General features: G+C 39.3%; 1 protein-coding gene across 9 annotated transcripts; it reads right to left on the reverse strand.

Annotated features, from left to right (window-relative positions):
* Positions 1-449: 449 nt before the first annotated feature.
* Positions 450-22,076, reverse strand: CCDC66 (coiled-coil domain containing 66). 9 transcript variants are annotated; one of them, XR_002465641.4, is made up of 19 exons: positions 21,990-22,076; positions 21,124-21,188; positions 19,560-19,582; positions 18,281-18,698; positions 17,266-17,401; positions 17,010-17,113; positions 15,949-16,067; positions 15,015-15,191; positions 14,079-14,210; positions 12,325-12,575; positions 11,877-11,961; positions 10,913-11,074; positions 9,374-9,521; positions 8,321-8,443; positions 7,332-7,810; positions 6,359-6,396; positions 5,765-6,107; positions 5,355-5,482; positions 450-855 (listed from the first exon to the last, which is right to left on the reverse strand). XR_002465641.4 is itself a non-coding variant. In XM_085590603.1 (19 exons), the coding sequence occupies exons 1-19, from the start codon at positions 21,998-22,000 to the stop codon at positions 775-777; spliced, it is 2,877 nt and encodes a 958-aa protein (XP_085446729.1). In that variant the 5' UTR covers positions 22,001-22,076; the 3' UTR covers positions 450-774. The 9 variants fall into 9 exon arrangements, 5 of the variants coding, with proteins under 5 accessions (XP_085446729.1, XP_021388477.2, XP_021388496.2 ...); XM_085590603.1 differs by having other exon boundaries at positions 5,872-6,107; positions 8,321-8,404; XM_021532802.4 differs by having other exon boundaries at positions 5,872-6,107.
* Positions 22,077-22,843: the final 767 nt, after the last annotated feature.

Genomic DNA, 22,843 nt, shown 5'->3' on the forward strand with positions numbered 1-22,843 from the left:
TGTAATTTGATTTCAGTGCTTTTCTCTGGGATGTGCTGTTTGGTTCCAGGTGATTGTTTGAAACTACGTATCTCTAAATCCACAAAATTAGTTGGGAGAAAATTAATGGTTTAAAAAGGCAGTTTTTAAAAAACAAGCAAAACCCATGGGCTTTTGCCTAAAGTTGATTCTTTCCCCTTTATAAACAGTGGATTGATTTATTCAAGTTAAGAACTAGTACCAGACTACTGCAAAACTTCTTACCCTCCCCCCAAGCATGGCAAGTATTGTTTCTGAAAAAAAGAACTCCCTTTTATCAAAGAATTGTACCAGATTGTGTGATGAACTGTGGTCTTGGAATCTGGGAGTACTTAAGTTGATACTCACTGTATAAGGCTAAAAGGTGGCTGAATATTGAAATACAAGCAGTTTTGTATAGTTAAAAATAACAACAAAGATAATTAAAGTAATTCAGAATACATCTTAATCTTTTTATTTATCAAAATTCACACACTGAGTTCTACAAAAACCCATGTAACAGTTTACTTCCATGGTTTTGGTGGTTTATATTAAATTGACACTTGTCTTCAAGTAGCATGAAATCCATTCTAAACAGACAAATCATTATGAGTTTAAAGTATCTTCAATATAAAAAGTAACATGATCCTATCAAAAGTCTATAAAATTATCATAATTTAATTTTCATAAAAAAGCTAGAGGTGGTTTATAATTAATTACAATAGCAAAGTGCTGTGCATTTCCATATTAAAGATTCAGAACATTCATATGCACCTCTCAAAACGGTGGCATGAAGGTCTCTTGAGCTACAATGGGAATCAGAGTGTTCTCCAACTCCTTCTGCTTCTGAAGGAGGCCCTGAAATAAAGACAAATGTGAATGTTCTGTCTTCCTGAACCAATGAAGCATCATTGTTTCATAGATAAAAACAATTTCCTTGTTGAGGCCCAATGGTTTTTAAGTACACAACTTCAGAAAAAAACAGTAAAGCCTCATAGACTTGGGGAAGAGGGAACTTCTACAGCAGCCTTCAAAGTGTGACTGGAGTGGAAGCCAGGCCTGTTTCCAGGGATGACCATGCAGAGGAAAAAAGGACTTTTCCACTGTATGAAATGGAACATTCTCATCCCTTTGTGCACTGTCTCTGCATTTGCAATATTGTAGTGAATTCTTGTATTAAGTGGAACCCAAAATCCTGATGGGCATTGGCTTTTAGCCTTAACACAAACAATACCCTTCAGAGCAAGGGCAGCAGGGCCACTGGAACAATCTGACATTCCAGGAGACACAGATGAACTGTCACAAGGTTCAAGGTTCCTGCTGTGTCAATGGTTCTTGCAAGTACTGATGACAGAGAAAACCTGTCACAAAAATAACTCCTGGAAATGTATCCTTGTCTATCAAGTCATACATGATAAAACTATGACAAGTATGTGAATAAGTATTTTTACTGTAATTAACAGGATCATATATCATATATATCATATATATTGATACATCTGGCCCCTTGCTTTCCATCTCATTTAGACTTGTTAGAAATAATTTGATACCATGGAAGTTTGTTTTTAAAAAAGAAAAGGTAGTTATTTTTCTCAGAGTTACAAGGCCTTTCTCAAAGATAAGAGTTACAGGCTGCTAGCACAGCTCAGTACAGACCTAAAGCAAGGCAGCAGCTCTTACAGCAATTTAGGCACAGATTCCTGGTGGCACCAAAGGGAAGTCAGCAAAGCAGCCTGGAATACTCCACTTTGGCTCCTCATGCAGCAGCTGCCTACTTTCAATCACTTGATTAATTGCTTTCCAATTAATCAACAGGATCTGCTAATTTCTATTAATGGTCAGTGTTTTCAGTCTCTGTGTCAATAATTAGTATTTTTGCAGAGCATTGTTTGCCTTTAGAACCATGTCACAAAACCAAGTTATATAATAAACTGCACTAAATAAACCAAGAGCTGAGGAACACGTAACCCTGAAAGCTGGCAGCTGAGTGTTCAGCACGAGGTTTGCACAGGTGCTGGAAAGGTGCTCAACACCCAGGGAGCTGTGGGGGTGTGTCCCCACCCAGCCATTGTGTCACCTGCACCTGCCTCAGGAACAATGGGCTGCTCTGGTAGTACTGACCTGGGGGTGAGTCCTCTTAAACTTTGTCCCTCCTTTTTCACAAATAATTCACTTTGCTCGGCTTATCCACTGACTTTTGATTTCAGTGAGGAAAGAGTCTTGCTAGCTCCTATACCTGCTGTGACCTGAGACATAGGAAGAGATTTGCTGCCCTGTAGCAAATGCAGTGACAGACTCACCCTCCCTCCTCTGTTCCCTGGGTCAGCCAGTCCCACTGGGCTCTTACTACACCAGCCCAGCTGTATTTATCACTGCCTCAGTGTGGAGTTCAATGACTAAAGACTGGTTGAAATTATGTGACTATTATGTGAATTCCCCACACAAAACAATGGCTAAATATGTTGTAAATATAGATATGTATGTCTGTAGTCTGAAGCTATCAATCCATTATATGTACGTATATATAAATGTAGAAGAGCAAGACCAGATTATCTTCTGAAACAGAAAACTCAGCTTTTTGTATTTCAGACAAAATCCTACACTATTCATACCTTGCAGTGAAATAACTAAAGCAAAACAGGTGTCATCTGTACATGAGGAGGAGAACAATACTTTGGTATACAAGGTATACTGAAATTAAACAGTTCATGTCCTAAATACCTTCTGCAGCTGGCAGGGTATTTAATAAAGGAACTCCACAAGTTTTAAGTTAAATCTCTTGCAGAACCAAGATCTACTGAAAGACTAACCTGTTACATTTTAGCCACTGCAAAATTGACCGTAAGTTTATGTGGCTTCTCTGAGCTTACCAACTTTGACCTGTCTACATAACTGTGGTTTTTACAGCCTCAGCAAGCACACGGGTCAAGTTGTACCTTGAATCTGGCTTCACTCTAAAATGCCACGGGTAAGTGAAGTGAAATACAGAACATAGGCTTGTCTCAAGAAGGTGAACCAGTAGGACCTAGGGGCTGCTGCAGACTGTAACAAGGAGGGACCCAGCCCTATGCTAGGAGTGATAACTGCAGCTGCTTCCCAAACAAGGACCTAGCCCTGGCCAGCTGAAAGTGATAAAGAGTGGAAAACTCCCAGAGCACCAGCAGAAAAGAGTGAAGATGCAAAGCCATAGGTTCTGCTAGAACAGGTATGGAACTAGAGTGTAATCAGTGAAATAGGTATAGGTGGCCCATAAATCTACCATGAACATCTCTGTGTCATAAAGGAAGATGTAGTTATTAGTGTTAGTTAGATTGGAATGGTGTGTTGAATTTGTAAGCTGAAGATAAGAAAACCACAAGTTAGGTAAGGCCCCAATCCCCAGATCTGGAACTCCAAGATAAGTAAGTGGCAGGGACTGGTGTGAGTTTGTATAAAAGCTGGTGTGAAATGAACAAAACTGGGATGCACAGATGGGTGTGCTGACCCCTGCACATTCCTGGCACCAGTAAAGGTGTCTTTACTTTGCAGTACCTGCTGTGGAGTAGATTCTTTTGGATCAGAAGCCAAAATACAGCTGTAGATATATGAAACCAATGTAGAAGCTGTTAGAACTGGCAGCCTTTCAGTGTTGGGTCACAGCTTTTCTTACTGACCTAGGGAGAGTCATGAGCCTTTTTTTTGTACAAGGAGTTTACCTACAGCTGAAGCACTTGGGGATGTTATAAACTGCTTTCACTATAATTTATTTGCTTTATTTTTTAAATTCTAATTGCTTGCAAATAGCTATTGAAAGTTTTAAACTGCTTTTCAAGTATAACATTTGTAATGGTTGGCAGGCAGTGTAAAAGGGAAAGCAAGGCTTTCACAAGATGTAAGTGGGCTTGCAAAAGATGTATTTTAAGATATGCTGGCTATTGCAAAATTTACATCTAAGACAGTATAAATGGAGAGCAGAAGACCCTAAAAGAAAAACTACCAAGCCTAAAAGTGGCATCCGAAGACCACCCTAGACTGCTGACATCTCCAACTATTGAATTATGCAAATGCTGCAAAAATTTGAAGCAAGACTGTAGTCAGTTAGCTCAAAATAAATTTGCAGGCATTTGAGGAAGTAATGCAACTGTAACAGTATAAAAGACTAAGCTGAGGAAGTGGGTGTGCCACTGGCTCTGCCATGCACCCAGGCCTGTAGCTTTGCTTTATAATTATCCCTTATTATCATTTATTGAAACTCTTAAAAATTTAAGAGTGGGCTTTGTTTCCCATAGTGTACATGGCAGTGCTTCCGTCTTTCTGAAGCACAACATGTAATCAATAGCCTCAGCTACTGTTAATTCTGTTGTGCTTCACTGTCAGATTTTCTTCCCTTTATTTATGAAATGTTCCTCTCTGAAGGCAGAGAAAAACCCTGTTGCTAACAATAAAGTAAATTTAGTTTGGACCCATTCAAAAGGAAGGGAAGATACTGGTACATGTATATTTTCAGGTTCTTCACAATGAAAAGGCAAGCCTGAAAAAAGTATTTTTTTGTCTTGTAATCCTGTGAGGCCATTTAGAAGCATAAAAGAGAAGTGCTCATGTGCATGTCCAGACCTGTGGCAGCCACACCTTGCTGCCAACACGTGCAGTATCCAATTCACTCAGGCTTTGATAATCAGATGCCATTACAAGTGCCTGACTACAGAGAGAACAATGTACACAAACACACAGTTTTTTATCTCAAGAGCTTGTGTGGCTGTGGCATTAAGCTAATTTTCGTTTTCTTTTCCGAACAACCTGGCTGACTGACAAATCCTGAGTTTTCTTTTTACATGCTAACAAGTAGCAGCTGACTCTGAAGGATTTTTTTAAGTGTTCATACTTCCAGTTTGCAAATTACAGTATTTTTCCAGGCCTGTCACAAGACCACCCCACCAACCCCACTGATCTGTCCTGATTTGGGAACAACAGAGGGGAAGGCTCATTTAACAAGGTTGTGTTAAAACTCTCTTCGTTTGAAACCGATATTCCCTATAAACAACCCTAACCATAGAAATCTGGACACCAAATAAAGTAATTCCTCTTGGTTTCAAGTTTGCTCAGGCACTTCAATGTTTCAAAGTTGATTTAAGGACTAAGGTGTCCATATTCTCTAAGGACTGTCCAAAGATGGAAGCAAAAAGTAAAAAACAAAAATTAATAAAATGGAACAAAAGTAGAGGACAGGGCCCAAAATATAAATCAAATTATGGAAACAGAATTAAAGATAATTATGTAATAATTTTTTAATGATTTTTACTTCAGTGTCTATATATATATATATATATACACACACACATATATATACATGCACAGTTATCCAATAAATTTTTGCTTACCTGTCGTAATTTTGACAATCCTTTGAGAATTTCTTGTTGTCTCTCTCTGATTGTAACTACATCAGGATTTAGAAGAGCATCTCTAACGTGATCTGAGCTAAAAATCTGTCGTGGCATTTGGTAAGAATCTAAAAGTAAACATATATCAAATCAGTTAATAAAATTCTTTATTAATCTTCTTTTAATTTTGAAGCAGATTTTGAAAGTTTATGAAAATCAGGAGTTGGTTGCTACTGAGATTATAATATCTATTTTTTAATCAAACAACACTTAGACTGCTAAATCCCAATCTCTATACAGTAAAGCAAGAAAGTGCAGTCATACTTTCATGCAAGGTATTTTTAAATTGCTAACATATTTGTCGCTTTTCTGATTTTTTAAAACTTTGTGGTTTGACGTTTCTTTACTACCGAGTGTAATGTGGCTGCACAGCCTTTCTGCGCGCTGCTGCGGCACAGAGCGGTCACCGCAGGGCGCAGTAGGAAGCAGCAGCCCCCGGTGCAAGGTGTCTCGGTACCGTGGCTGTGCCGTGCCGAGGCCGGGCCGAGCGGAGCCCCCGGGGGCAGGCACAACACCTCCCGTGTGCGCACGTAGGGCACGAAGCGCGCCGGGGGAGGGCTCCGCGGCCAGGCTGCCTGCGCGTCCTCTCTTCCACCGAGCTGCTGATACGCCACGAAAGGAGAAGCCTGCATCGGTCTGTGTTGTACTTGCAGTAATCTGTTCCTAACTGTTGGAACAGGTGGTGATTCGGATCTGTACGGAACAATTGAAGTTATAAAAAAAGTTCAAACATTACTTCAGTAATGTGATTTTCTCAAATAACAAAGAATCTTTTGGAGGACAAGATTTTTGTTTATTTATTCTGCTTTTATACCTGCAATCTGTATGGTCTTGTGTATTTTTAATAGTAGACAATTAGATATATCTAATTTTTTTTTAAAAAATCACATGCATTTCAGTAATAATGTATTCCTACATTTCATTAATGCGGAGTATTGACGTACCTTTCTTCATTCAAGTGATTCTTATGAAGTTTTTCTTCCTAGGAGTAAACAAAGAAGTCAAAAGCAAACCAAAAAATCTCAGTGTTTTTTCATTAAAAGCTTTGCTTTTTCAGAAAAAGTTTGTTCTGAAATTCCAACAGGACTTGTTTGACCCAGCTTCAGGAGAAAGGTATTTATCAAATATTTGCATTTAAGAGACTTGTAGTGCCCATGAAATAAAGCAACAAATTACAGGAGGATTTACTCCCAAGTTTGTGTCCTTGGCAGCTCTAAGCACTATCGAAAATATTATGTCTATTCTCCTATCCTTGGAACATAGTAATTTATAAAGCTGAAAGGTTCAATCCAAGATATTAAAGGAAAAGTCCAGAGTTTTTTATTTGAAGGTGTGAGAAAGTGTATGCATACAGAGAGTGAACAAGTGAGAGAAAGGGCAAGAGAGAAACCAGAAATATATTTGATAGTATTTTCTTTAAAAGACTTTTTTCCAGCCACAAGCTCTTACTGCAAATGGAGAATTACTCCTCTAAGAAGGATGCATTTCTTTGGCAATGGGAGTACATCCTCAGTAATCCATATTCTTTGCAGAAATAAAAACTGTTTCCTTGAGTAAGCTTTGAGTAGGTGCTGCTGTACCTCACCTGTCAGCACAGCACAATGACTGGACAAAAACCAGCAAGTCAGTGATGTCACTGTGTCCTGCACACTGCTTGCATTTAAGCTCTCTGTTTACATCATGAATCAGTGAGCAAACAAAAAGGAATCAACACTTTGGAAGACTGAAATAACAGTAAAAACTCAGTCACAGAATCTGAATATGTTCTGCTCCTGATGAACAGTGCTGACATAAGGATGAGCAATAGGACAATTTCAATGTTCCAGTTACATAACTGAATTCCCACCCATGTACAACTGTGAGGAACAAGAGTTTTAAAAACACATCATTGTTCTCAAAGGCCAGACAGTGACCCACCTTTCTGCCTCTGTGGCCCTTACTCTTCCCAGCTGTTTCTTCCTGAGGTGAGAGAGACCTGGCTGAGTGTCCCCCTCTCCTTGCACTGAGCTGCCCAGGGCTGTTCCTTTCCACCAACTGCAGCAGCTCCATTTGGCGGCGCACCTTGTTCTCCTCCCTCTGTCTCTGCAGTGCTTTAGGGTACCTTTCTGAGGCTGGAATGTATCTTTTCCCAGGCTTGTTTATGTTCCAGTCAGGTCTTTTGCTGTATTTTTCCGAAGGTTTAATGTGCCTTTCTCTTCTTGCATATTGTTCATATAGATCACTGTAAATACCACCAGTCCCTTTTCCTGAAAGTTTATTTTTATCCATATACTGCATTTCCTTCTGGTATTTTTTGCTGTTAGACATTTCTTTATATTCTATGGAAATATCAGGCGATTCACAATATGCAGTTCTTTCCTCAGCTGACTCCGTGTATGCTGAAGTATTAAAGCAATCTAAAAAAAAAATTGTATTTTAACTCCAAGTCTAGGCTATTCAAATTTCTTGGTTGACTTTTGTATATGTATCAATCTACCATTACTTATTTTTTTTTAAATATGGCTGCTACAGTTTTATAATGCTTTTTTATTCTTTTTTCTGTGGAAGACACATAGGACCTGTAGAAGCAAACTCAGTGAGGGAGGGATAAAACACAGAAGACTAGAGAACCAAATAAAGTTACCTTAAAAATTTGGACCTATGTGGCTTGTGACCCTAAATTGACACAGTATTCCAGACTATGGGATTTGTAACTGGTAAGTAACAACTATCCAGAAATATAATTTATTTAGAAGAATAAATACAGGAATGAAGTGGTACACTGTGACACACCAACATTACTGTGTCTGTGCAAGTATTTCTTTCTAGCTTTATTCCCTGAGAGTGTCAGTGATTTGGCTCAGTTTCACAGACAGGATCCCCTGCCTGTCTGGAGGTCCCAGAGTAACTCGGGGTGGGCTCTGTACCTGTCTGCACCGCCGTGTCCTTCCGAGGGGAGCCCTGCTGCTCAGGGGGGCTCTCCACACCAGCAGGGAAATCAGTACCTTGTGCTGAAATGCCAGAATTACAGTTGTCAGACTCTGTATCACCTGAAAAGTGGTAGAGTTGTTCCATTTAGTAATGATAGTACAGGGATAAAATGTTTCTAAAATCATGGGACATTCAGGGGAGCTGGGAAGAAAGGTTGGGCCTGGTAGGCCCTGGGAAAATTCTAGGGTAGGCCCTGGGAAAATGTTGGGCTTTGTCTTTATTGGATCATGCAAAACCACACCTGTATAATCATTTTATAATTATTATAAATGATATAATTGTTATATGATAAATGATATGATTGTTAAATGTGATGATTGTTTGGTAAATGGATATAATTACTGTTTAATTGTAACAGGAATCATGAGAAACGATGTTTGGGGGGTTTGATGGAGATTACAAGAATCCATTCTTGGATGAGATCAATGTATACAGTAGAACAAGATAAGTTTAATAACTAATATGTAGTTATAGAACAATAGGATATAAAAACGTATTCATCTCAAATCCATGTCAGAGTCAAATTTGGGTCTGTACCCCTGACTCCCAGAGCTCTTCAATGAAAGCACCTGCATATAATCATTCTGTGTTTCTAACAGTAACCTAATTTAAACCATGCTACAGAGTTATCAGACTGTGGTGGTTTAGAGCTCAAAGCAATACTGAGAACTCTGGTCCAAATACCAATAATCCCCCTTTTCCACGGGAAATCTGACAGCACACAGGTCTGAATATTCCTGTTAATTCCTGCTAGTATCTCTGCATTTCTTCCTTCATGTAATACAGTATTTGAAACTTACTAAAACACAATATTCTCCATGGCAGTCAACACATATTTGTTTGAAAGGAAAATAAATTGTAATGAAAGTTGGTTTGTGACCTAAATGCAGACTAGGAAACAAAAACCAAAAAACCCACCCCGATCCCAGAAACAACTTGCTTTCAACCACCAAAGAAACAGGCAAACTGAGTGTGAGATTTATACTTGCCACCACCATGACTGTTCTGGAGTTCTGAAATGTCATGTGCCTTCTGAGCCAAGTTGGGAATGTGCTGGTCTTGTTTTGATTCCTGGGTTAATTCCTGAGCTTTCTCCATTGTCTGATAAAGCTCTCTGGCTTTAAGAGTTGCAAGTTCCTTAAAAAAAAAAAAAAGGTAAATATGTGATTATTTATTTTGAGAATAAAATAAATTGGATAATTTAATGACCATATAATCCTCAAAGCTTATATGTAATTTTATTTCGGGAAAGTATTTTTTTTCAAAACTACAAATAGTTGAGTAAGTACAGTTTGTAACCTATAATTTCTATGATTATAAGTTCAGAACCTCTGCTGTACTGATGAAAGATCTTCCATCTTAGCATTAAAAAATGAGCATCCAAGTTATCTGGCTATTTATTTCCCCTCTAATAAATTCCTTTCTTTCTAGATGCCATCTGATGTCAGCCATCTGCAACTTCCTGTAGTATGTGGTTTAATGAGATGAAATGAGACCAAATCAAAGTAATAAACTCCACTTTACTCCTACTTGCACAGGAAGGAAGACAGTAAAAGCTCCCCAGCAAATGTCAGGGGGTTACAGTTCCCTGACTCAGTGGGTTCAAGGTGCAGGAGACTTTGCCAAGGAAAATCTCATTTCCCAACTGTTACTAGCAGCTGATCCCACTCCCTCCTGCATTTGCAGTTGGAAAGAACAACTGGTGCAGTCACATGTTTCAAAGGAGCTGAGCAATTACAGAGGATGAATTTGCCCATGTTGAACCAGTCTGTTAAACCATCTACAGGCAGATGCCACACACTTCCATCCAGAAAATGCAGAGAAATCACATTTCTGCAGGCTTTGGAGAAGACTGTTTCTGGAATCACCTTGTCTTATGACACCATGGAATCTGCTACTGTTCCAAAGAGGAAGCACACAGTGCCAAAAGAAAGAATGAAACATCAGACCAAGTAGAGGTTAAAGGAGAGATAGAAATGCAAAATCTGTATTTAGCAAAGGTCAAAATGCACCTTTGGTTTAACTTTTATATGAAAGCACTGTGTAAAGCTCAGAAAAAGCTATGCAGGGGAAAGATGGCAAATTTGAGTGACTTTTAAAATGCCTTTTCCAGACTTCAACCTAAGAAGTCTTTAATTCAGACTGAAAGCACATTCACTCAGATGAACTTCATGGTACCGAAGCACCTTAAAAGCATCAAGTTACCAATAACAATAATTGGACCACATACTTTGAGCTATTTTTTAATTTTAAATTTGCATTTTAAAACAGATGTTTCTGCACTATTTAAAACTACATTTCTATTTCTGCCAGTTCTTACATTCTATTCCTGAAAAGGCCCTTGCTGAAAAAAATAATCTGGCCTTATTCTTGTATGGTGTTGTATGTTTATAAACTAAGGAAGTCTACATTTTGGATAGTTTTCATTTTCAAAATGAGCAAAATTTTGCAAGTGAGGAACAAGAACTATTTTCCTCAAAATTCAGCGTTATCACTGACAATCTGCACTATGATATTGCAAACCTCACCTCCTTTTGTTTTTGTTTCAGCATTTCTTCTTCAAACTGTTTCTGCAGTTGTGCTTTTTCTCGTGCCAGGCGCAGTTCTTCCTGTTGCTCTTCCCATTTTCTCTGCTCTTCCTCCAGTTGTTTCTGCTTCCGTTTTTCTTCCACCTGAGCCATTATTGCTTTCTAGCAGGATCAGAACAAAAAGGGCAAAGTAAAAGATACAACATTAACACGTTGTAAGGTATTTATTAATGTATTTTTGTATATGTGTAGGATTGGATTTGGACAAATGTAAAAAAAAAACCTGAAGACAATTTATTTCAAAAACTCCTGTGGTTTTGTTTCTGGAAAATCACCAGCCCAATTGAGCACTCTGAAATACTCAGATGAAAAAAAGAGATTTTTATGCTTTAGAAAATACTTTTTATTTTTTGTGTAAAGAGATGAAGGTCTGATTTGCACCTTATTGGTGAAAAAGCTCCTGGTAATCCAGGAGTTTGATCCAGCAGTGTGACTAAAACAGTCTCTACATTTAGATTGAGACTTTTTCACACTGTGCTAGAGACAACAGCACACAGATACACGTTGTTAGGTGCCACAAAGGTTAAGTAAATGTTAGTGAAGTAGATAAAAAATTAAAGGCTCATGGAGCGGGAATCTGTAAATATCAGATTTCTTCTCCTTATAACAGTGGAGACTGAAGGAAAATGTATACAAACCTGCTGGAGCTCTAAGGACTGAGCTGTACCTTTTTATGAGGTAGGAACTCAGTTACAGAAGTGCAATAATCTCGTGCAAATATTGAAAGAGAATTGTAGAGTCTGACTGAAGGAAATACTGCCAAACAATGCACATGCCATCTAAAGCATAAAAGTCAAGTGCCTCCCTGGGTTCTGGTATTAAATCTCATGCTTTATTAATGAGATATTACCTTTCATCTTTTCTTCTTGTTAAAAAAGTGTGAGGCTTTAAAACCCAAGTCTACCTGATGTTCCAGCTGCTTCTGCCGCCTCCTGTCCCTCTCCTCAATCTGTGCAGGGTCCAGCAGAGCCGTCATGGAACGGAGGAAACTGTGAACAAAGGGACAAGCCAATGCTTTTAATCATTAGAAAATAATCCTTAAGCCTTTCTTAATTAGAATCAGTTAGGTTTCATTTTCACATTGAGGTTATTCTATAAATTAATTCATAGATTAGGAAATCCTTTTCATTAAGGAAAAAAGTAAGGTTAATTGCAGTAAATTTCATTGATAAACACTGGCAGCACTTGTGTCTTTCAACAGTGAAACAACAGGTATTTGAAAAAAAAAAAACCAAAAGCCAAATGAAGGTAAATTATTTTTTTTCTTTTTTTTTTTTTTTACTTTTTAATTTCCGAGGAGGTACCAGAAATGTACTATCTGGGAAAATAATTCCTTTACAAAGCTCACTCACCTGACTCTCTGACTTTGTTCTGAAGCATCATTTTTAGCAGTTTTTTCTGCAGTTCCCATCTGTAAGGGCATGAGGCTGCCTAAAGCTGCAGGGGACAAAGGGTGAATGAAAGTACTTGGGCCCTTGGCATCAGGTGGCAGGGAAAGACTTTCAGGCTTTCTGTGCATTCCATTTAAGGGGTGTTGTGCATTAGCATTAAAGTGGTTCTTAAAAGAATCAAAATGCATTTCCCATCTGTCACGCTCTTCTGCCTATATAAGTATCAAGCAACAACAACAAAAAGAAAAAAAAAGAAAAAGTATTCAGTTATGCTGTCTCTATAAAGTGTGGTTAATAAAACAGACAATACACATTTCGTACACCAGGAACATTTGAAAAGCTACAATGCAGAAAGCAGTTAATTCCTTAAGTGAGAAGACAAGTGTCTCAGTTAAAATGCAAGTCAGATCCCAGATTAGAATGCTGATCCATACCTGGTCAGCACAAACATATTGCTACTGTATTTTCATGAAAAATGGAATGGGTCACTCTCTGGTGCCTGCAGTCCTCCTTCCACAGCACACCTACCCAATTAACAACAAAACAGCTAATGAAGGAACATATCCTAGCTGTGTTCCCTTCACAGTTAGAAAACAGTTTACAATGGAAGCCTGATCCCTTCAGCTGCTCAGGAAGACAAGACTTGTGCTGTGTGCAGGTCTGTAACCATCCCTGGCAGCAAGGCTGGCTTTGAGGGGGTAGAAAAAGATAAGGCTATTTTCTTCCATACTTTCTGGAGAAGTGATTGCTTTTAAGCTTTTTTATATCTTCATGAGTGTCTATGTGTATTAAAAAAAATATTTATAGAAACAGGATGTTAGCATTGCTGTGACACATTGTACTTGGTTTCTCTTTTCTCACCTTCTGTAGTCTACACAAATCTTTTCCTAAAGTGTCTAGCCATGGTCTCTACACCACCTTGCAAACCCAAGTGCTTCTACACATAGTGAAAAAGAGAAAGAAACTACTACTGTTGGAAACAAGATAACTTGTAAATTTTTATTTTGTCTCTCTAGTTAGGCTTGACTTAACTTGGCATTAGGGAAAGGAGTTTTCTTGACACTTTTAGGCGATGTAGCATCACTGTAAGCAGATGGGCTGAACATAACAGACTAGGAGTAGCCCAAAGATACCCAGAACGAAAAAAGGTTAACAACGGAACATCAACAAAACATCAGTGGCCATCTAAAAAACATCTACCCTCAAGTGCTGCCTTTGGCAGAATTGGAGACAGCTGGTAAGAATGAAAATCTAATTAACACTGCAGGCAAGGAGATTAGGATCCAATGGGAAACTGAATACTGGGGGTGGCTCAACTCTAGACCAATAAAACAGTGCATCTCTATCGGTTTTGACTGTATAAAGTTTGGGAGGAAATCCTGCAAAAAAGTGTGTTTGGAACATTTTCCTTGGTACATCCTGGCCAGAAAATAAAGTAATGCCTGATTCTCTACCACTTTAAATATAGTGCTAGAGGCTTTTATTTTCTCCCTGATTTTCGATGATGCTGCCACTGTCTCCATCCCTGCATCAAGCCCTCTAACACACCAGACACTGAAATACTGAACAGCCACTGGCTCTGTGTTCAGTAAGTGCACCTTATGGTGAAAACCGAGGCATGCTGCACAAAATTCCATCTTTGTTGCCACTTCACTAACTTAATTTTTTATTTCTTAAAACAAAAATAGAGAAAGACTTCTCTAAATCACAGATACCTTTGATAAATTAAGTTTTTCTTCTAATTTTCGTAGTTTAGCTTCTTCCTTCTGCTTGTCCAACTCTTCAAGCCATTTCTTCTGTTGCTCATGTTTCAGAGCACTAAAAGGTCGCTCCTGTGGCACAGCTTCCTGAAATAAGACAACTGCTAGTTCTACAAAAAAATAAGTATCTTGTCCAGCCACATAATAAGGACTTGGCAAAAAGCTCTGCCTTCAGGTGGTGAGCAAAACTGGGCCTTTCTCTAGCACAGTAAAAGGATGTAGCTTTGTAACTGTAGTAAGTATCTGACTGCTAACAGAAATGAATTCTGAATATTACTCTTCAATTGAATCATCAGCCTCTCACTCCAGAAAACTCTACTTACTTGTATCATGAACAGAAATCCCTTTTTCTTACTATGGTTCATTGCTCAGTCTGTGTTCCAGGCAGATTCAGAACCACAATCTAATTAGCAGTGATCTGTCTCAAATTAAGGAGCTACCATCTTCATTCTTCTGTTTCTGCTTCTTAAGGGATCTCTGTACTATTTAACAAGCTCCAGTGGCACTGAGAACTTCCAATGCCATCTGACAAAAAACTCTCTTCAATCACTGCCTACCAGCCATAATTTAAGACCTACTTCTTGAACCTTCGGCCAGCAATATCTTTTATTTTATATAGGTCCCCACTTCTCTATTTCTTCAGCACATACTTAAAACTAATTAATAGTGCATATCACACCTCTAGTACTGCTTTGAAGCTGCTTCACATCAGCTTTGAAGAAAATGCTATCTTCAAAGCACTGATATTTTGATAAACATCCATTCAGACAAAATTATTTATACACAGCAAAAAGGTCTAAGGAATTATTCTGGTTTAAAAGAACTTATTGAGACAAACATTTGTTGTTAATAAATAAGTAAAGAAACCTTGTAGGCAATTAAAAATCTTACCCTGAAACCCAACGCTCTGCAACTGCCAGCTGGAAAGTCAGAAGGACTGAAATCAGAAGACTGCCCAGCTGGAGCTCTTGGAACATTCAGTGCAACTCCATCAGCCTCTGTGGCTAAAGCAGCTGTACAGGCAGAGTTCTCCTCAGTGCCATGAACTGAGTCAGCTGGAAGCACTGTCTGCAAACAAAGGGACCATTTTAAGACTTATTCAGCTCACCTGTTTTATTTGTTAACAAAATCATACTTCTAGAAGCTGCTGTTCATTAAAACCTCAGCCCAAATTTGTAACTGAGCATCTTTTATCTACTATTTATCAATTATGTAGATTGAAACTAGTTCTTACAGGATAGAGTCAAAACCTTGCTAGGAATGCTGAATGTGCTACAAAAAAGTGCAAGCTGCTTTTGCTGTAAGACATGATAGTAGGTACAACTCTAACTTCTGTTTAACATCAATAAAATTTATTGGAAAAGTCTCTTGTGAGTATAATGCATTTATCTAACAGTGGTTTCAGAATGGCAGCTTTTTAAAAAGCTAGATGTCATACTGGCTATGCTCATCATGTAAGCAATCAAATGTATGTGAGAGCTCATGAACAATGTATATAATTACATAGCCAGGAATTACATTTGAAACTATTTCCCCAAACAGAACAAGAAAAGATTTATACTTTTTAGTCAGGAATCCAAATGGAGGGACAGGAAAGGGCTGTTCCTGCTATAAAGATCTTAAGCTGACAAGTTATGACCTGGGGCAACAAGTAAGTGTGGACCAGGGAGCTGCAGCAATTCATGCCCCGAGAAGGCTTAAAGCACCACCAATATTGGTTTCTAGAGGATTTGTACAGAAAATAAAATCTTCTATGAATTATAAATTTAACCGTTGTGCAACAGTGCTGTAAAAACTGTGCTCTTTTATTTATGGACAGTCTTACCTGGTCTGGGTCAGGTGTTTCCACTTTAGGAGTTTTATTACTGCCAAGTTTTGCCCAGAAATAACCCACCTCTCCCTCCAAAGTTTCTTTCAGCTTCTTCTTCAGTGCCACCTGTTCATCTTAAACAAACAAAACCAAACTCTTACTAGAGTTCCTATTGCAAACATCTAGCAGTTAAAAAAAAATAAAAGTCAGCAATACGTGTCTTCCCTATCACTTGGACTGTGAGATGGACACAAGAGTTGTCACCAATCAGTCTGACCAATCCCTCATGACCTTGCTCTTAAGATCAAAGTGGGCATCTGCCCAGGGATGCAGAGGTAAGTGGGGAGTCTCTCTGAGGAGTCTAAAAAACACTGGAGAAACAATTTCCCAGGGAAAACCAACAAATAACCAAGTATATGAACTCTCTGCATTTTGTTACACTTGTCTTGAACTACTTTAATATTATTAAAAGCAATGGAGCTATAATGGGAGCTACTGACAATGCAGAATTAAACCTTGAAACCAAATGGTCTAAATCCAATTTAAAAACAGAACACAGCACTCCTCCATGTGAATAATAAAAAGCTTAATTTGTCAGACAGCATTTACTACTGTATTGAACAGTTTTTGTTTCCTCCAGAGACACCCCTTGATTGGTGATGGGGCTGGACTGCAAACTCTTTCAAGTTGAAATTTCAATTTCATACACTCAGTCATGCTTGTAGACTGGGGTGATGCTGTTCCATGAAAAAACAAATGAATTTTTTTAACAATAATGGCTGTCAATTACTGCCAGAATGTGACAAAACTGCTGGCAAGTAGCACCTGAAATACAAAGCACAATACATTTGAGATAATATTTTATTGGCAAAGAAGTGTTTCTTGCAAGAATTTATAATCTTTGCATAAACTTTCGAAATTCAAGAATCTTACTCTGTCTTGGAGACTTATTATTTACTTTTCAATTTGTAGCAATTGTACTAAGTAAATTTAAAAGGGCATAAGGAATACCAAATTTCTTGGCATCCTGGGTGTAATAAAATATATCAAAAATGTATTTTACACATCATAAATACCTAATTCCTTCTTCCATTGGGTCTTTTTAAATTCCAATAAGGCTTTCTCCCCTTCTCTTTCACCCAAGGTACTAAACAAGTCAGCAGGTTTCCATGAATCCTTTCTAGAGAAAAGGAAGGAGGGGAAAGATTTTTATCTAGAAAGCTGATCTGTTAAATTTTTAATAAGTATTTTTAAAAAGTGTTATTAAGAACATATGATATGAACCTTTATTGGAGATACAATTTTTGTATATAGCAACACAAATGTACCTACATAACATTCTGTCCTGGCTGTGGATGTGCTTCTTGTTTCCTGCCTGAATCAGAGTTTGCTTCATCTGGAACTGGGGACACTTCACAATCTTTCTGGAGTGATGCTATAACATTTTCTTCTGATGCCTCATTAGGAGCTGTGGTAGAACACATTTATATATAAGTGTATACATAACCACTAAACTTGCTTCAGCTTTGAGTAAATACTTTGAGAGCAACAGAAACTTGCAGATTCCCCACAATTTAACAAAAGTGTTTTCAGCTTATAATAGTTAAGGCATGTAAGTTAGACCTTCACAGGGTATTTTTAAAATGCTAGATTTAGTAATCACTTATTCTTGGCTAAGGGCTCAATTTGGGACTCTAATTAATTGCAGGATGTCTCATTCTTGGTGCAAAAGCTGACCCCCTTCACAGATCCACCAACAGGAGGAAGGATGCCATAAAGGAAGATAAGAAACAGTTCTTACAATTCCGAGTAGAAGAATTGGGGATGGGTAAAAAAATATACTATTCAGCACTAATAGTCCAGTTAGGTAAAAAGACACAAATCCAACTTTGGCCACAGGAAAATGGCAGAACTGTTCTTGAGACACAGAGGAAGGCCTGAACTCTTCACAAACCAGAACTACCCTTCTCCTTGGGGAGCAGAAAAGTGCAGTTCTAGTGTAAAATGGTTCTTATTTTGAATGAAAAAATGGTAAAATGGTTCATTTTACACCCAATGTAAAATGGTTCTTATTTTGCATGAAACAGTGATAACTTTTCCTGCTGGTTTGCTCTTCAGAATACTGGAAATCTAACAATCTTTTTTACTGTGATCATTCTGAAATGCTTGGCTCTCACAGTAACAATGTCACATTAATAATGGCAAAGGGTATTTTGTCTGAGACCATTCAACCTAAGTGTAACATCTCTACAATGTGCAAATAACCAGAAAGTATTGACTCCAAGTTAAGCTTTCACATTTTGCTCTGTTTCCATGGAACAAATGCATCCAATGGCTGGTATCTTACCCATTTCCTCTTGCTTTTCATTATGAGTCTCAGAGATGCTTCCTCCTTCCTTAACAATCATCAAAATCTGTTGAAGCTGTGCTTGTGTTAAACACACCAAACTTTTAAAGTCTTCAGCTGATACATGTGGGGCTTGAGGTTTGTGTTTAGTTTTTTTCACAATATTAGGATCCTCTGAATCAGGATATCTGTTTGTCTTATCTCTTTGGAAAATCAAAGAGTAACCTTTAGTTGTGGCTTCGTGTGAGGAGTGTTTATTAACTTGCAGTTTTTCACCTTTTGTCATTGATAAGCTTGATTCACTCCTTGGTTTTGTTATATTTTCCTGCTTGATACAAGCATTTTGTGTTGGCCTCAAGATGAGCCCAGTGTGCTTTACTCTCAATGCCTGTTTAGGTGCTCTGGCTTTATTGCCCATCTGTTAAAGCAAAAAGATTTCACCATCTATTAAATAAGGAAAAAAATTTGTATTTGTAACAAATGAAAACAAGAATGAGGCAACAAGGACAATAAGTGTCATTTTTCTTTTCTGTTCCATCAGTAGAAACTCTGTATAAGCTACTAAAACATCTTCACAAGTATCAGGAAAACTTTGGAAGAGGACACAGCACCTGAATTTGAGTATTTCAAAATGACAGTATAAATAATAACTTTATGTAGCATGACATTTAAAATAATTAACAAGCATTAATTCTGCTTTACTTTGGTGTTTCTGAATAGGGAATAGATGTTTCCTGGCTCCACATAGATACATGCTTTCACCATGCAGCCAGCAGTATTTCAGTCTTGATTCTTCCGCTCTGAAATAAGTTTTATTCTTTCCAATGTCCTTGGGCTAAACTTGTAATTATTTCCTGTGTACTGGGATCTCTTTCTGCTTTTTCTCCTTCCCAAACCCATCCCTTTGCAGTTTACTCAGAGACAGCCTGTATGACCAACTTGAAATTAAGTACACTTCAAATCTTTATTTTACCAGAATTCCTTCAAGAGCTCTGAAAGTTCTCATTTAGATGATACCCTCTGCTGCTCTAACTTCTTGGCCAAGGAAACTAATGCATTTTGAAAAGGTAAAAATAGTCATAAAACTTTGAATTCATTCTTTTGAACAGCTATTATAAAACTGAGAAATAACAGAATCTCAAGTTAAAAGAAAATCAAAAATCATAAGCATATACTTGTCTTTCATAAATATAATTGTTTCCAAGTTTATACAGTTCAATTTCTCAAATTTTCTGCTAACAAATAGTAAATTTGTGTGTTCTAAAAATTTTACACTTACCTTCATGGCAGGCTTTGATTTATCTTTTGGGAAACAGACACAAACATATGAAAGTATTTAATAACAACTTGCCCCTGAAAAACAATCTTAAGAAATTAGTAAAACATTACAGTCATCTCATTTTTGTAAATCAGGGGGAAAGTACTTTTCCCATACCATCTGCCCTGATTATTTTACTTTTTTTTACTTATTTCAGTATACAGACTTCAAAAGTATGCTGGAAAGAAAATTAGATTTATTTCAGTAACTACTTCTGTAAAAAAAAAAACAAACTGTATAGTTTTATACACATCTAATCAAATTATTGTGCCTGTCTGCCCTTCCCTGGCTATCCATTCTCAGAGAGCCCTGTGGTAATGCCTTCTTTGGTTCCATGATGCTGTTTGTCTCCATTACTCCCACACCTGTGTCCTGAATTACTCTTCAGTCTTTTAACTCACATCCTGAGGTGTGAGTAGTCTCATAAATAATAAGTGCCATGTTCAATAGAATAGTTGTGAATAAAGAATGTTCTAAGATTAACAGAGGGAATGTAGTGTCAAGAAATCCTGTACACAAAGCCAATTTTGTTTTTTTTTTTCTGTGTAAGAAAGAGAAAGTACCCTTCGCTACTGCAGAATAATCCTACTTCAGCCCCTAAGAACGCGAGCAGTGTTTTTTAGTGCAGAAACAAAATTCAGAACACATACAATTTGATGCAATTTTTGACAGCATTCAATTCAAGGAAATGCTGATAATGGAAAAGACTGCTTGTTCAAGGCCAGTTCACAGTGCAAGACAAGGCTTTATCTTGGAGCACTCTGGAACACAGACTTCCCCTAGCCAGCCCAAGATGCTAAAGATGATTGTAAAGAGCACTGGAATTCCTTCCTGGCTCAAAACACCACATAGTGTCTCATTAGGCAGCTGTCTGGTAAAAGCAGAAAATGAAATATAATTGAAACAGCATTTAATGGAGAATTTCTGTATCCTATGTAGAACAGTTAGGAGAAGTAGACTTGTACAGAAATGTATGTCTGACAAATCACAAAATTGGAATTTATTGCAGAGACATATGTCTGACAAACCACAGAAATAGAATTTATTAACACTTAATTACCAACATAGGTTTTCCCAGTGTATCTCAGATTTGGCCTAAATAAACTGCTTATTGAAAATTAAAAATGTTGACAATACTGCAAATACTGAAGCTACTTTAAAAACGTGATTGTAATGATGTCATGCTGTGTAAATTAAGCTGTTAAAAGCCTCTTTTATCCTGGCAAGTAATGTGCTATAAAGTTACAGAAATTATCAAGTTATGCCAGTTGATACACAATAGCACTTAACTTTTTATTTTAACACAAGCTAAGCAGTGGAGACTATTTGCCAGCTGTTCCCTGGTGCACAGACTATTCAGAGTTCATTATCAACCAGAATCGAGCTGGTGAGAGAGAGGACTTATAAATAACAGTACACAAACATTCTTCCTAATCTCAGAAATATTGCAGGAAAGCTGGGCTTTATGTCTCTTGGATATTAGGTTTAACTTCAAGAAGCTTTAAAGATTAAATTTAAAAAGTACCAGAAGAAGCTAAAATTAGCCTAGGCTTTCCATCCAGCACTTCAGTTTCGAGCTTCAGTCCATCGCTGCAAAACAAAACAAAGAGAGGAATCTGAAATATTCAGTAATCTGATAATGGTGAGATTTTAAGATTCATAACAAGAACAATTACTGTTGTTCCAGATGGTCCTTCACATCCCAGGCTATGTTTTGAGAAGTTACTTAAAACAAAGAAATCAAGATGCCTTGAAGAAGGCGCAGTTTTATTGATACTGAAAGAACTACTACAACTTTGCATGTCGCAAAGTCGATCTATAACACTAAAGGCGCCACTCAATATCGTTGCACAGAGCAACACGCCTCAAGAATTGAGTAATCCAGGAACACCAATTGGGTGCTGCACAAATCGCTAAGCAAGCCTCCGGGAACGCCGGCGCTGCTCACAAAGCGGGGCTGTGTTCTGGCAAGAGCCTTTGGTTGTGCTTCCATGCGCAGCAATTCCCCTTCGCCAGCGGAACCGGCGCTGCTGGCAGCGTTGAGCAGAGAGAACGCGGCAGCGTCAATAGCCAGCTGCCTTTCTTTCCCCGACAAGCGCTCCAAACACCACTTTATCTTAGTGCTTCATTATAAAATGTTAACAATGAAAAAACCCAGCGCACGCAGCTTTTTAAGGGGCACCTTACAAAGGGCACTCGGGTAAGCGGAGCCCGGCCCGGCCGCGGAGGGTGCGCGCGGTCCCGCACGCCCCGCGCCGCTGCCCGCAGCCCGTCCCGAGCCGTCCCACGGCAGCGGCGCTGGCCCCGGCTCTGTCCCGCGGATCGCTCCCGCTCGGCACTGCGGGACCTCCCCGAACAGCCGCAGTTCGCCCGGCCCCGCTGGCTCCTTACCCCAGGTTCATGGCGCTGCCCGGCGGCCGCGGAGCCCCGCGGAGCGCCGCGCATCGCCCGCCCTCAGCTCCGCGCCCCGCTGAAGGAGCCGCGCGCCGATTGGCTGTCAGTGAGGGGGCTCCACCAATGGGCATCCGCAGCACTGCGGGGCGGCGCGGCCGGGAACGCTGGGAGATGGAGTCCCGCACACCCACGAGCCCGGAGCACTGGGATGGGTCCGATGGAGTCCCGCACACCCACGGGCCCGCAGCGCCGGGATGGGTCCGATGGAATCCCGTACGCCCACGGGCCCGCAGCGCCGGGATGGGTCCGATGGAATCCCGTACGCCCACGGGCCTGGAGCGCCGGGATGGGTCCGATGGAGTCCCGCACAGCCCCGAGCCCGGAGCGCCGGGGATGGGTCCTGCGGCTGCCTGTCCCGGGGGATGGAGTTCCGCGCACCCTCGTCCCGGGGGATGGGGTCTCTCAGCTCGGCCAAGAGTGCGAAGCAATTGCCGGGCGATTATCCCCGGCCTCGAGTGGAGGAAGGAGGAAAGCAGGAGAACGAGGGGCGGGCGGGGGGACACAGAAGATCGGTGTGCGGAGGGTTGAGCCGCCGCTGCCTCCGGAGCGGCCGCGCTGCGCGGGAGGGCGGCGGCTGCTCGCTGGCACTCATTTCATTTCATTTCATTTCATTTCATTTCATTTCATTTCATTTCATTTCATTTCATTTCATTTCATTTCATTTCATTTCATTTCAATTTCATTATTTCATTTCATTTCGTTCATTTTCTTTATTGCTTTATTTTCTGGTGTGGTTTGGGCAAAGCGGACAAAGTAGGAGAGGGGCGAGAGGCTGAAGGTGGAGCACGGCG

Source organism: Lonchura striata, chromosome 12 (genome assembly GCF_050655825.1).
Source record: "Lonchura striata isolate lonStrDom1 chromosome 12, ASM5065582v1, whole genome shotgun sequence".
Classification (NCBI taxonomy): Eukaryota; Metazoa; Chordata; class Aves; order Passeriformes; family Estrildidae; genus Lonchura; species Lonchura striata.

Bases quoted from the DNA above. Each gene is read 5' to 3' on its own strand.
- CCDC66 (XM_021532802.4), bottom strand. The intron at 15,192-15,948 runs GTAAGACTGTCC...CTTTGTTTGCAG, and splicing joins AAACACCTGACCCAGACCAG to ACAGTGCTTCCAGCTGACTC. The intron at 11,075-11,876 runs GTAGACTTGGGT...TGATCCTGCTAG, and splicing joins AGAAGCAGCTGGAACATCAG to AAAGCAATAATGGCTCAGGT.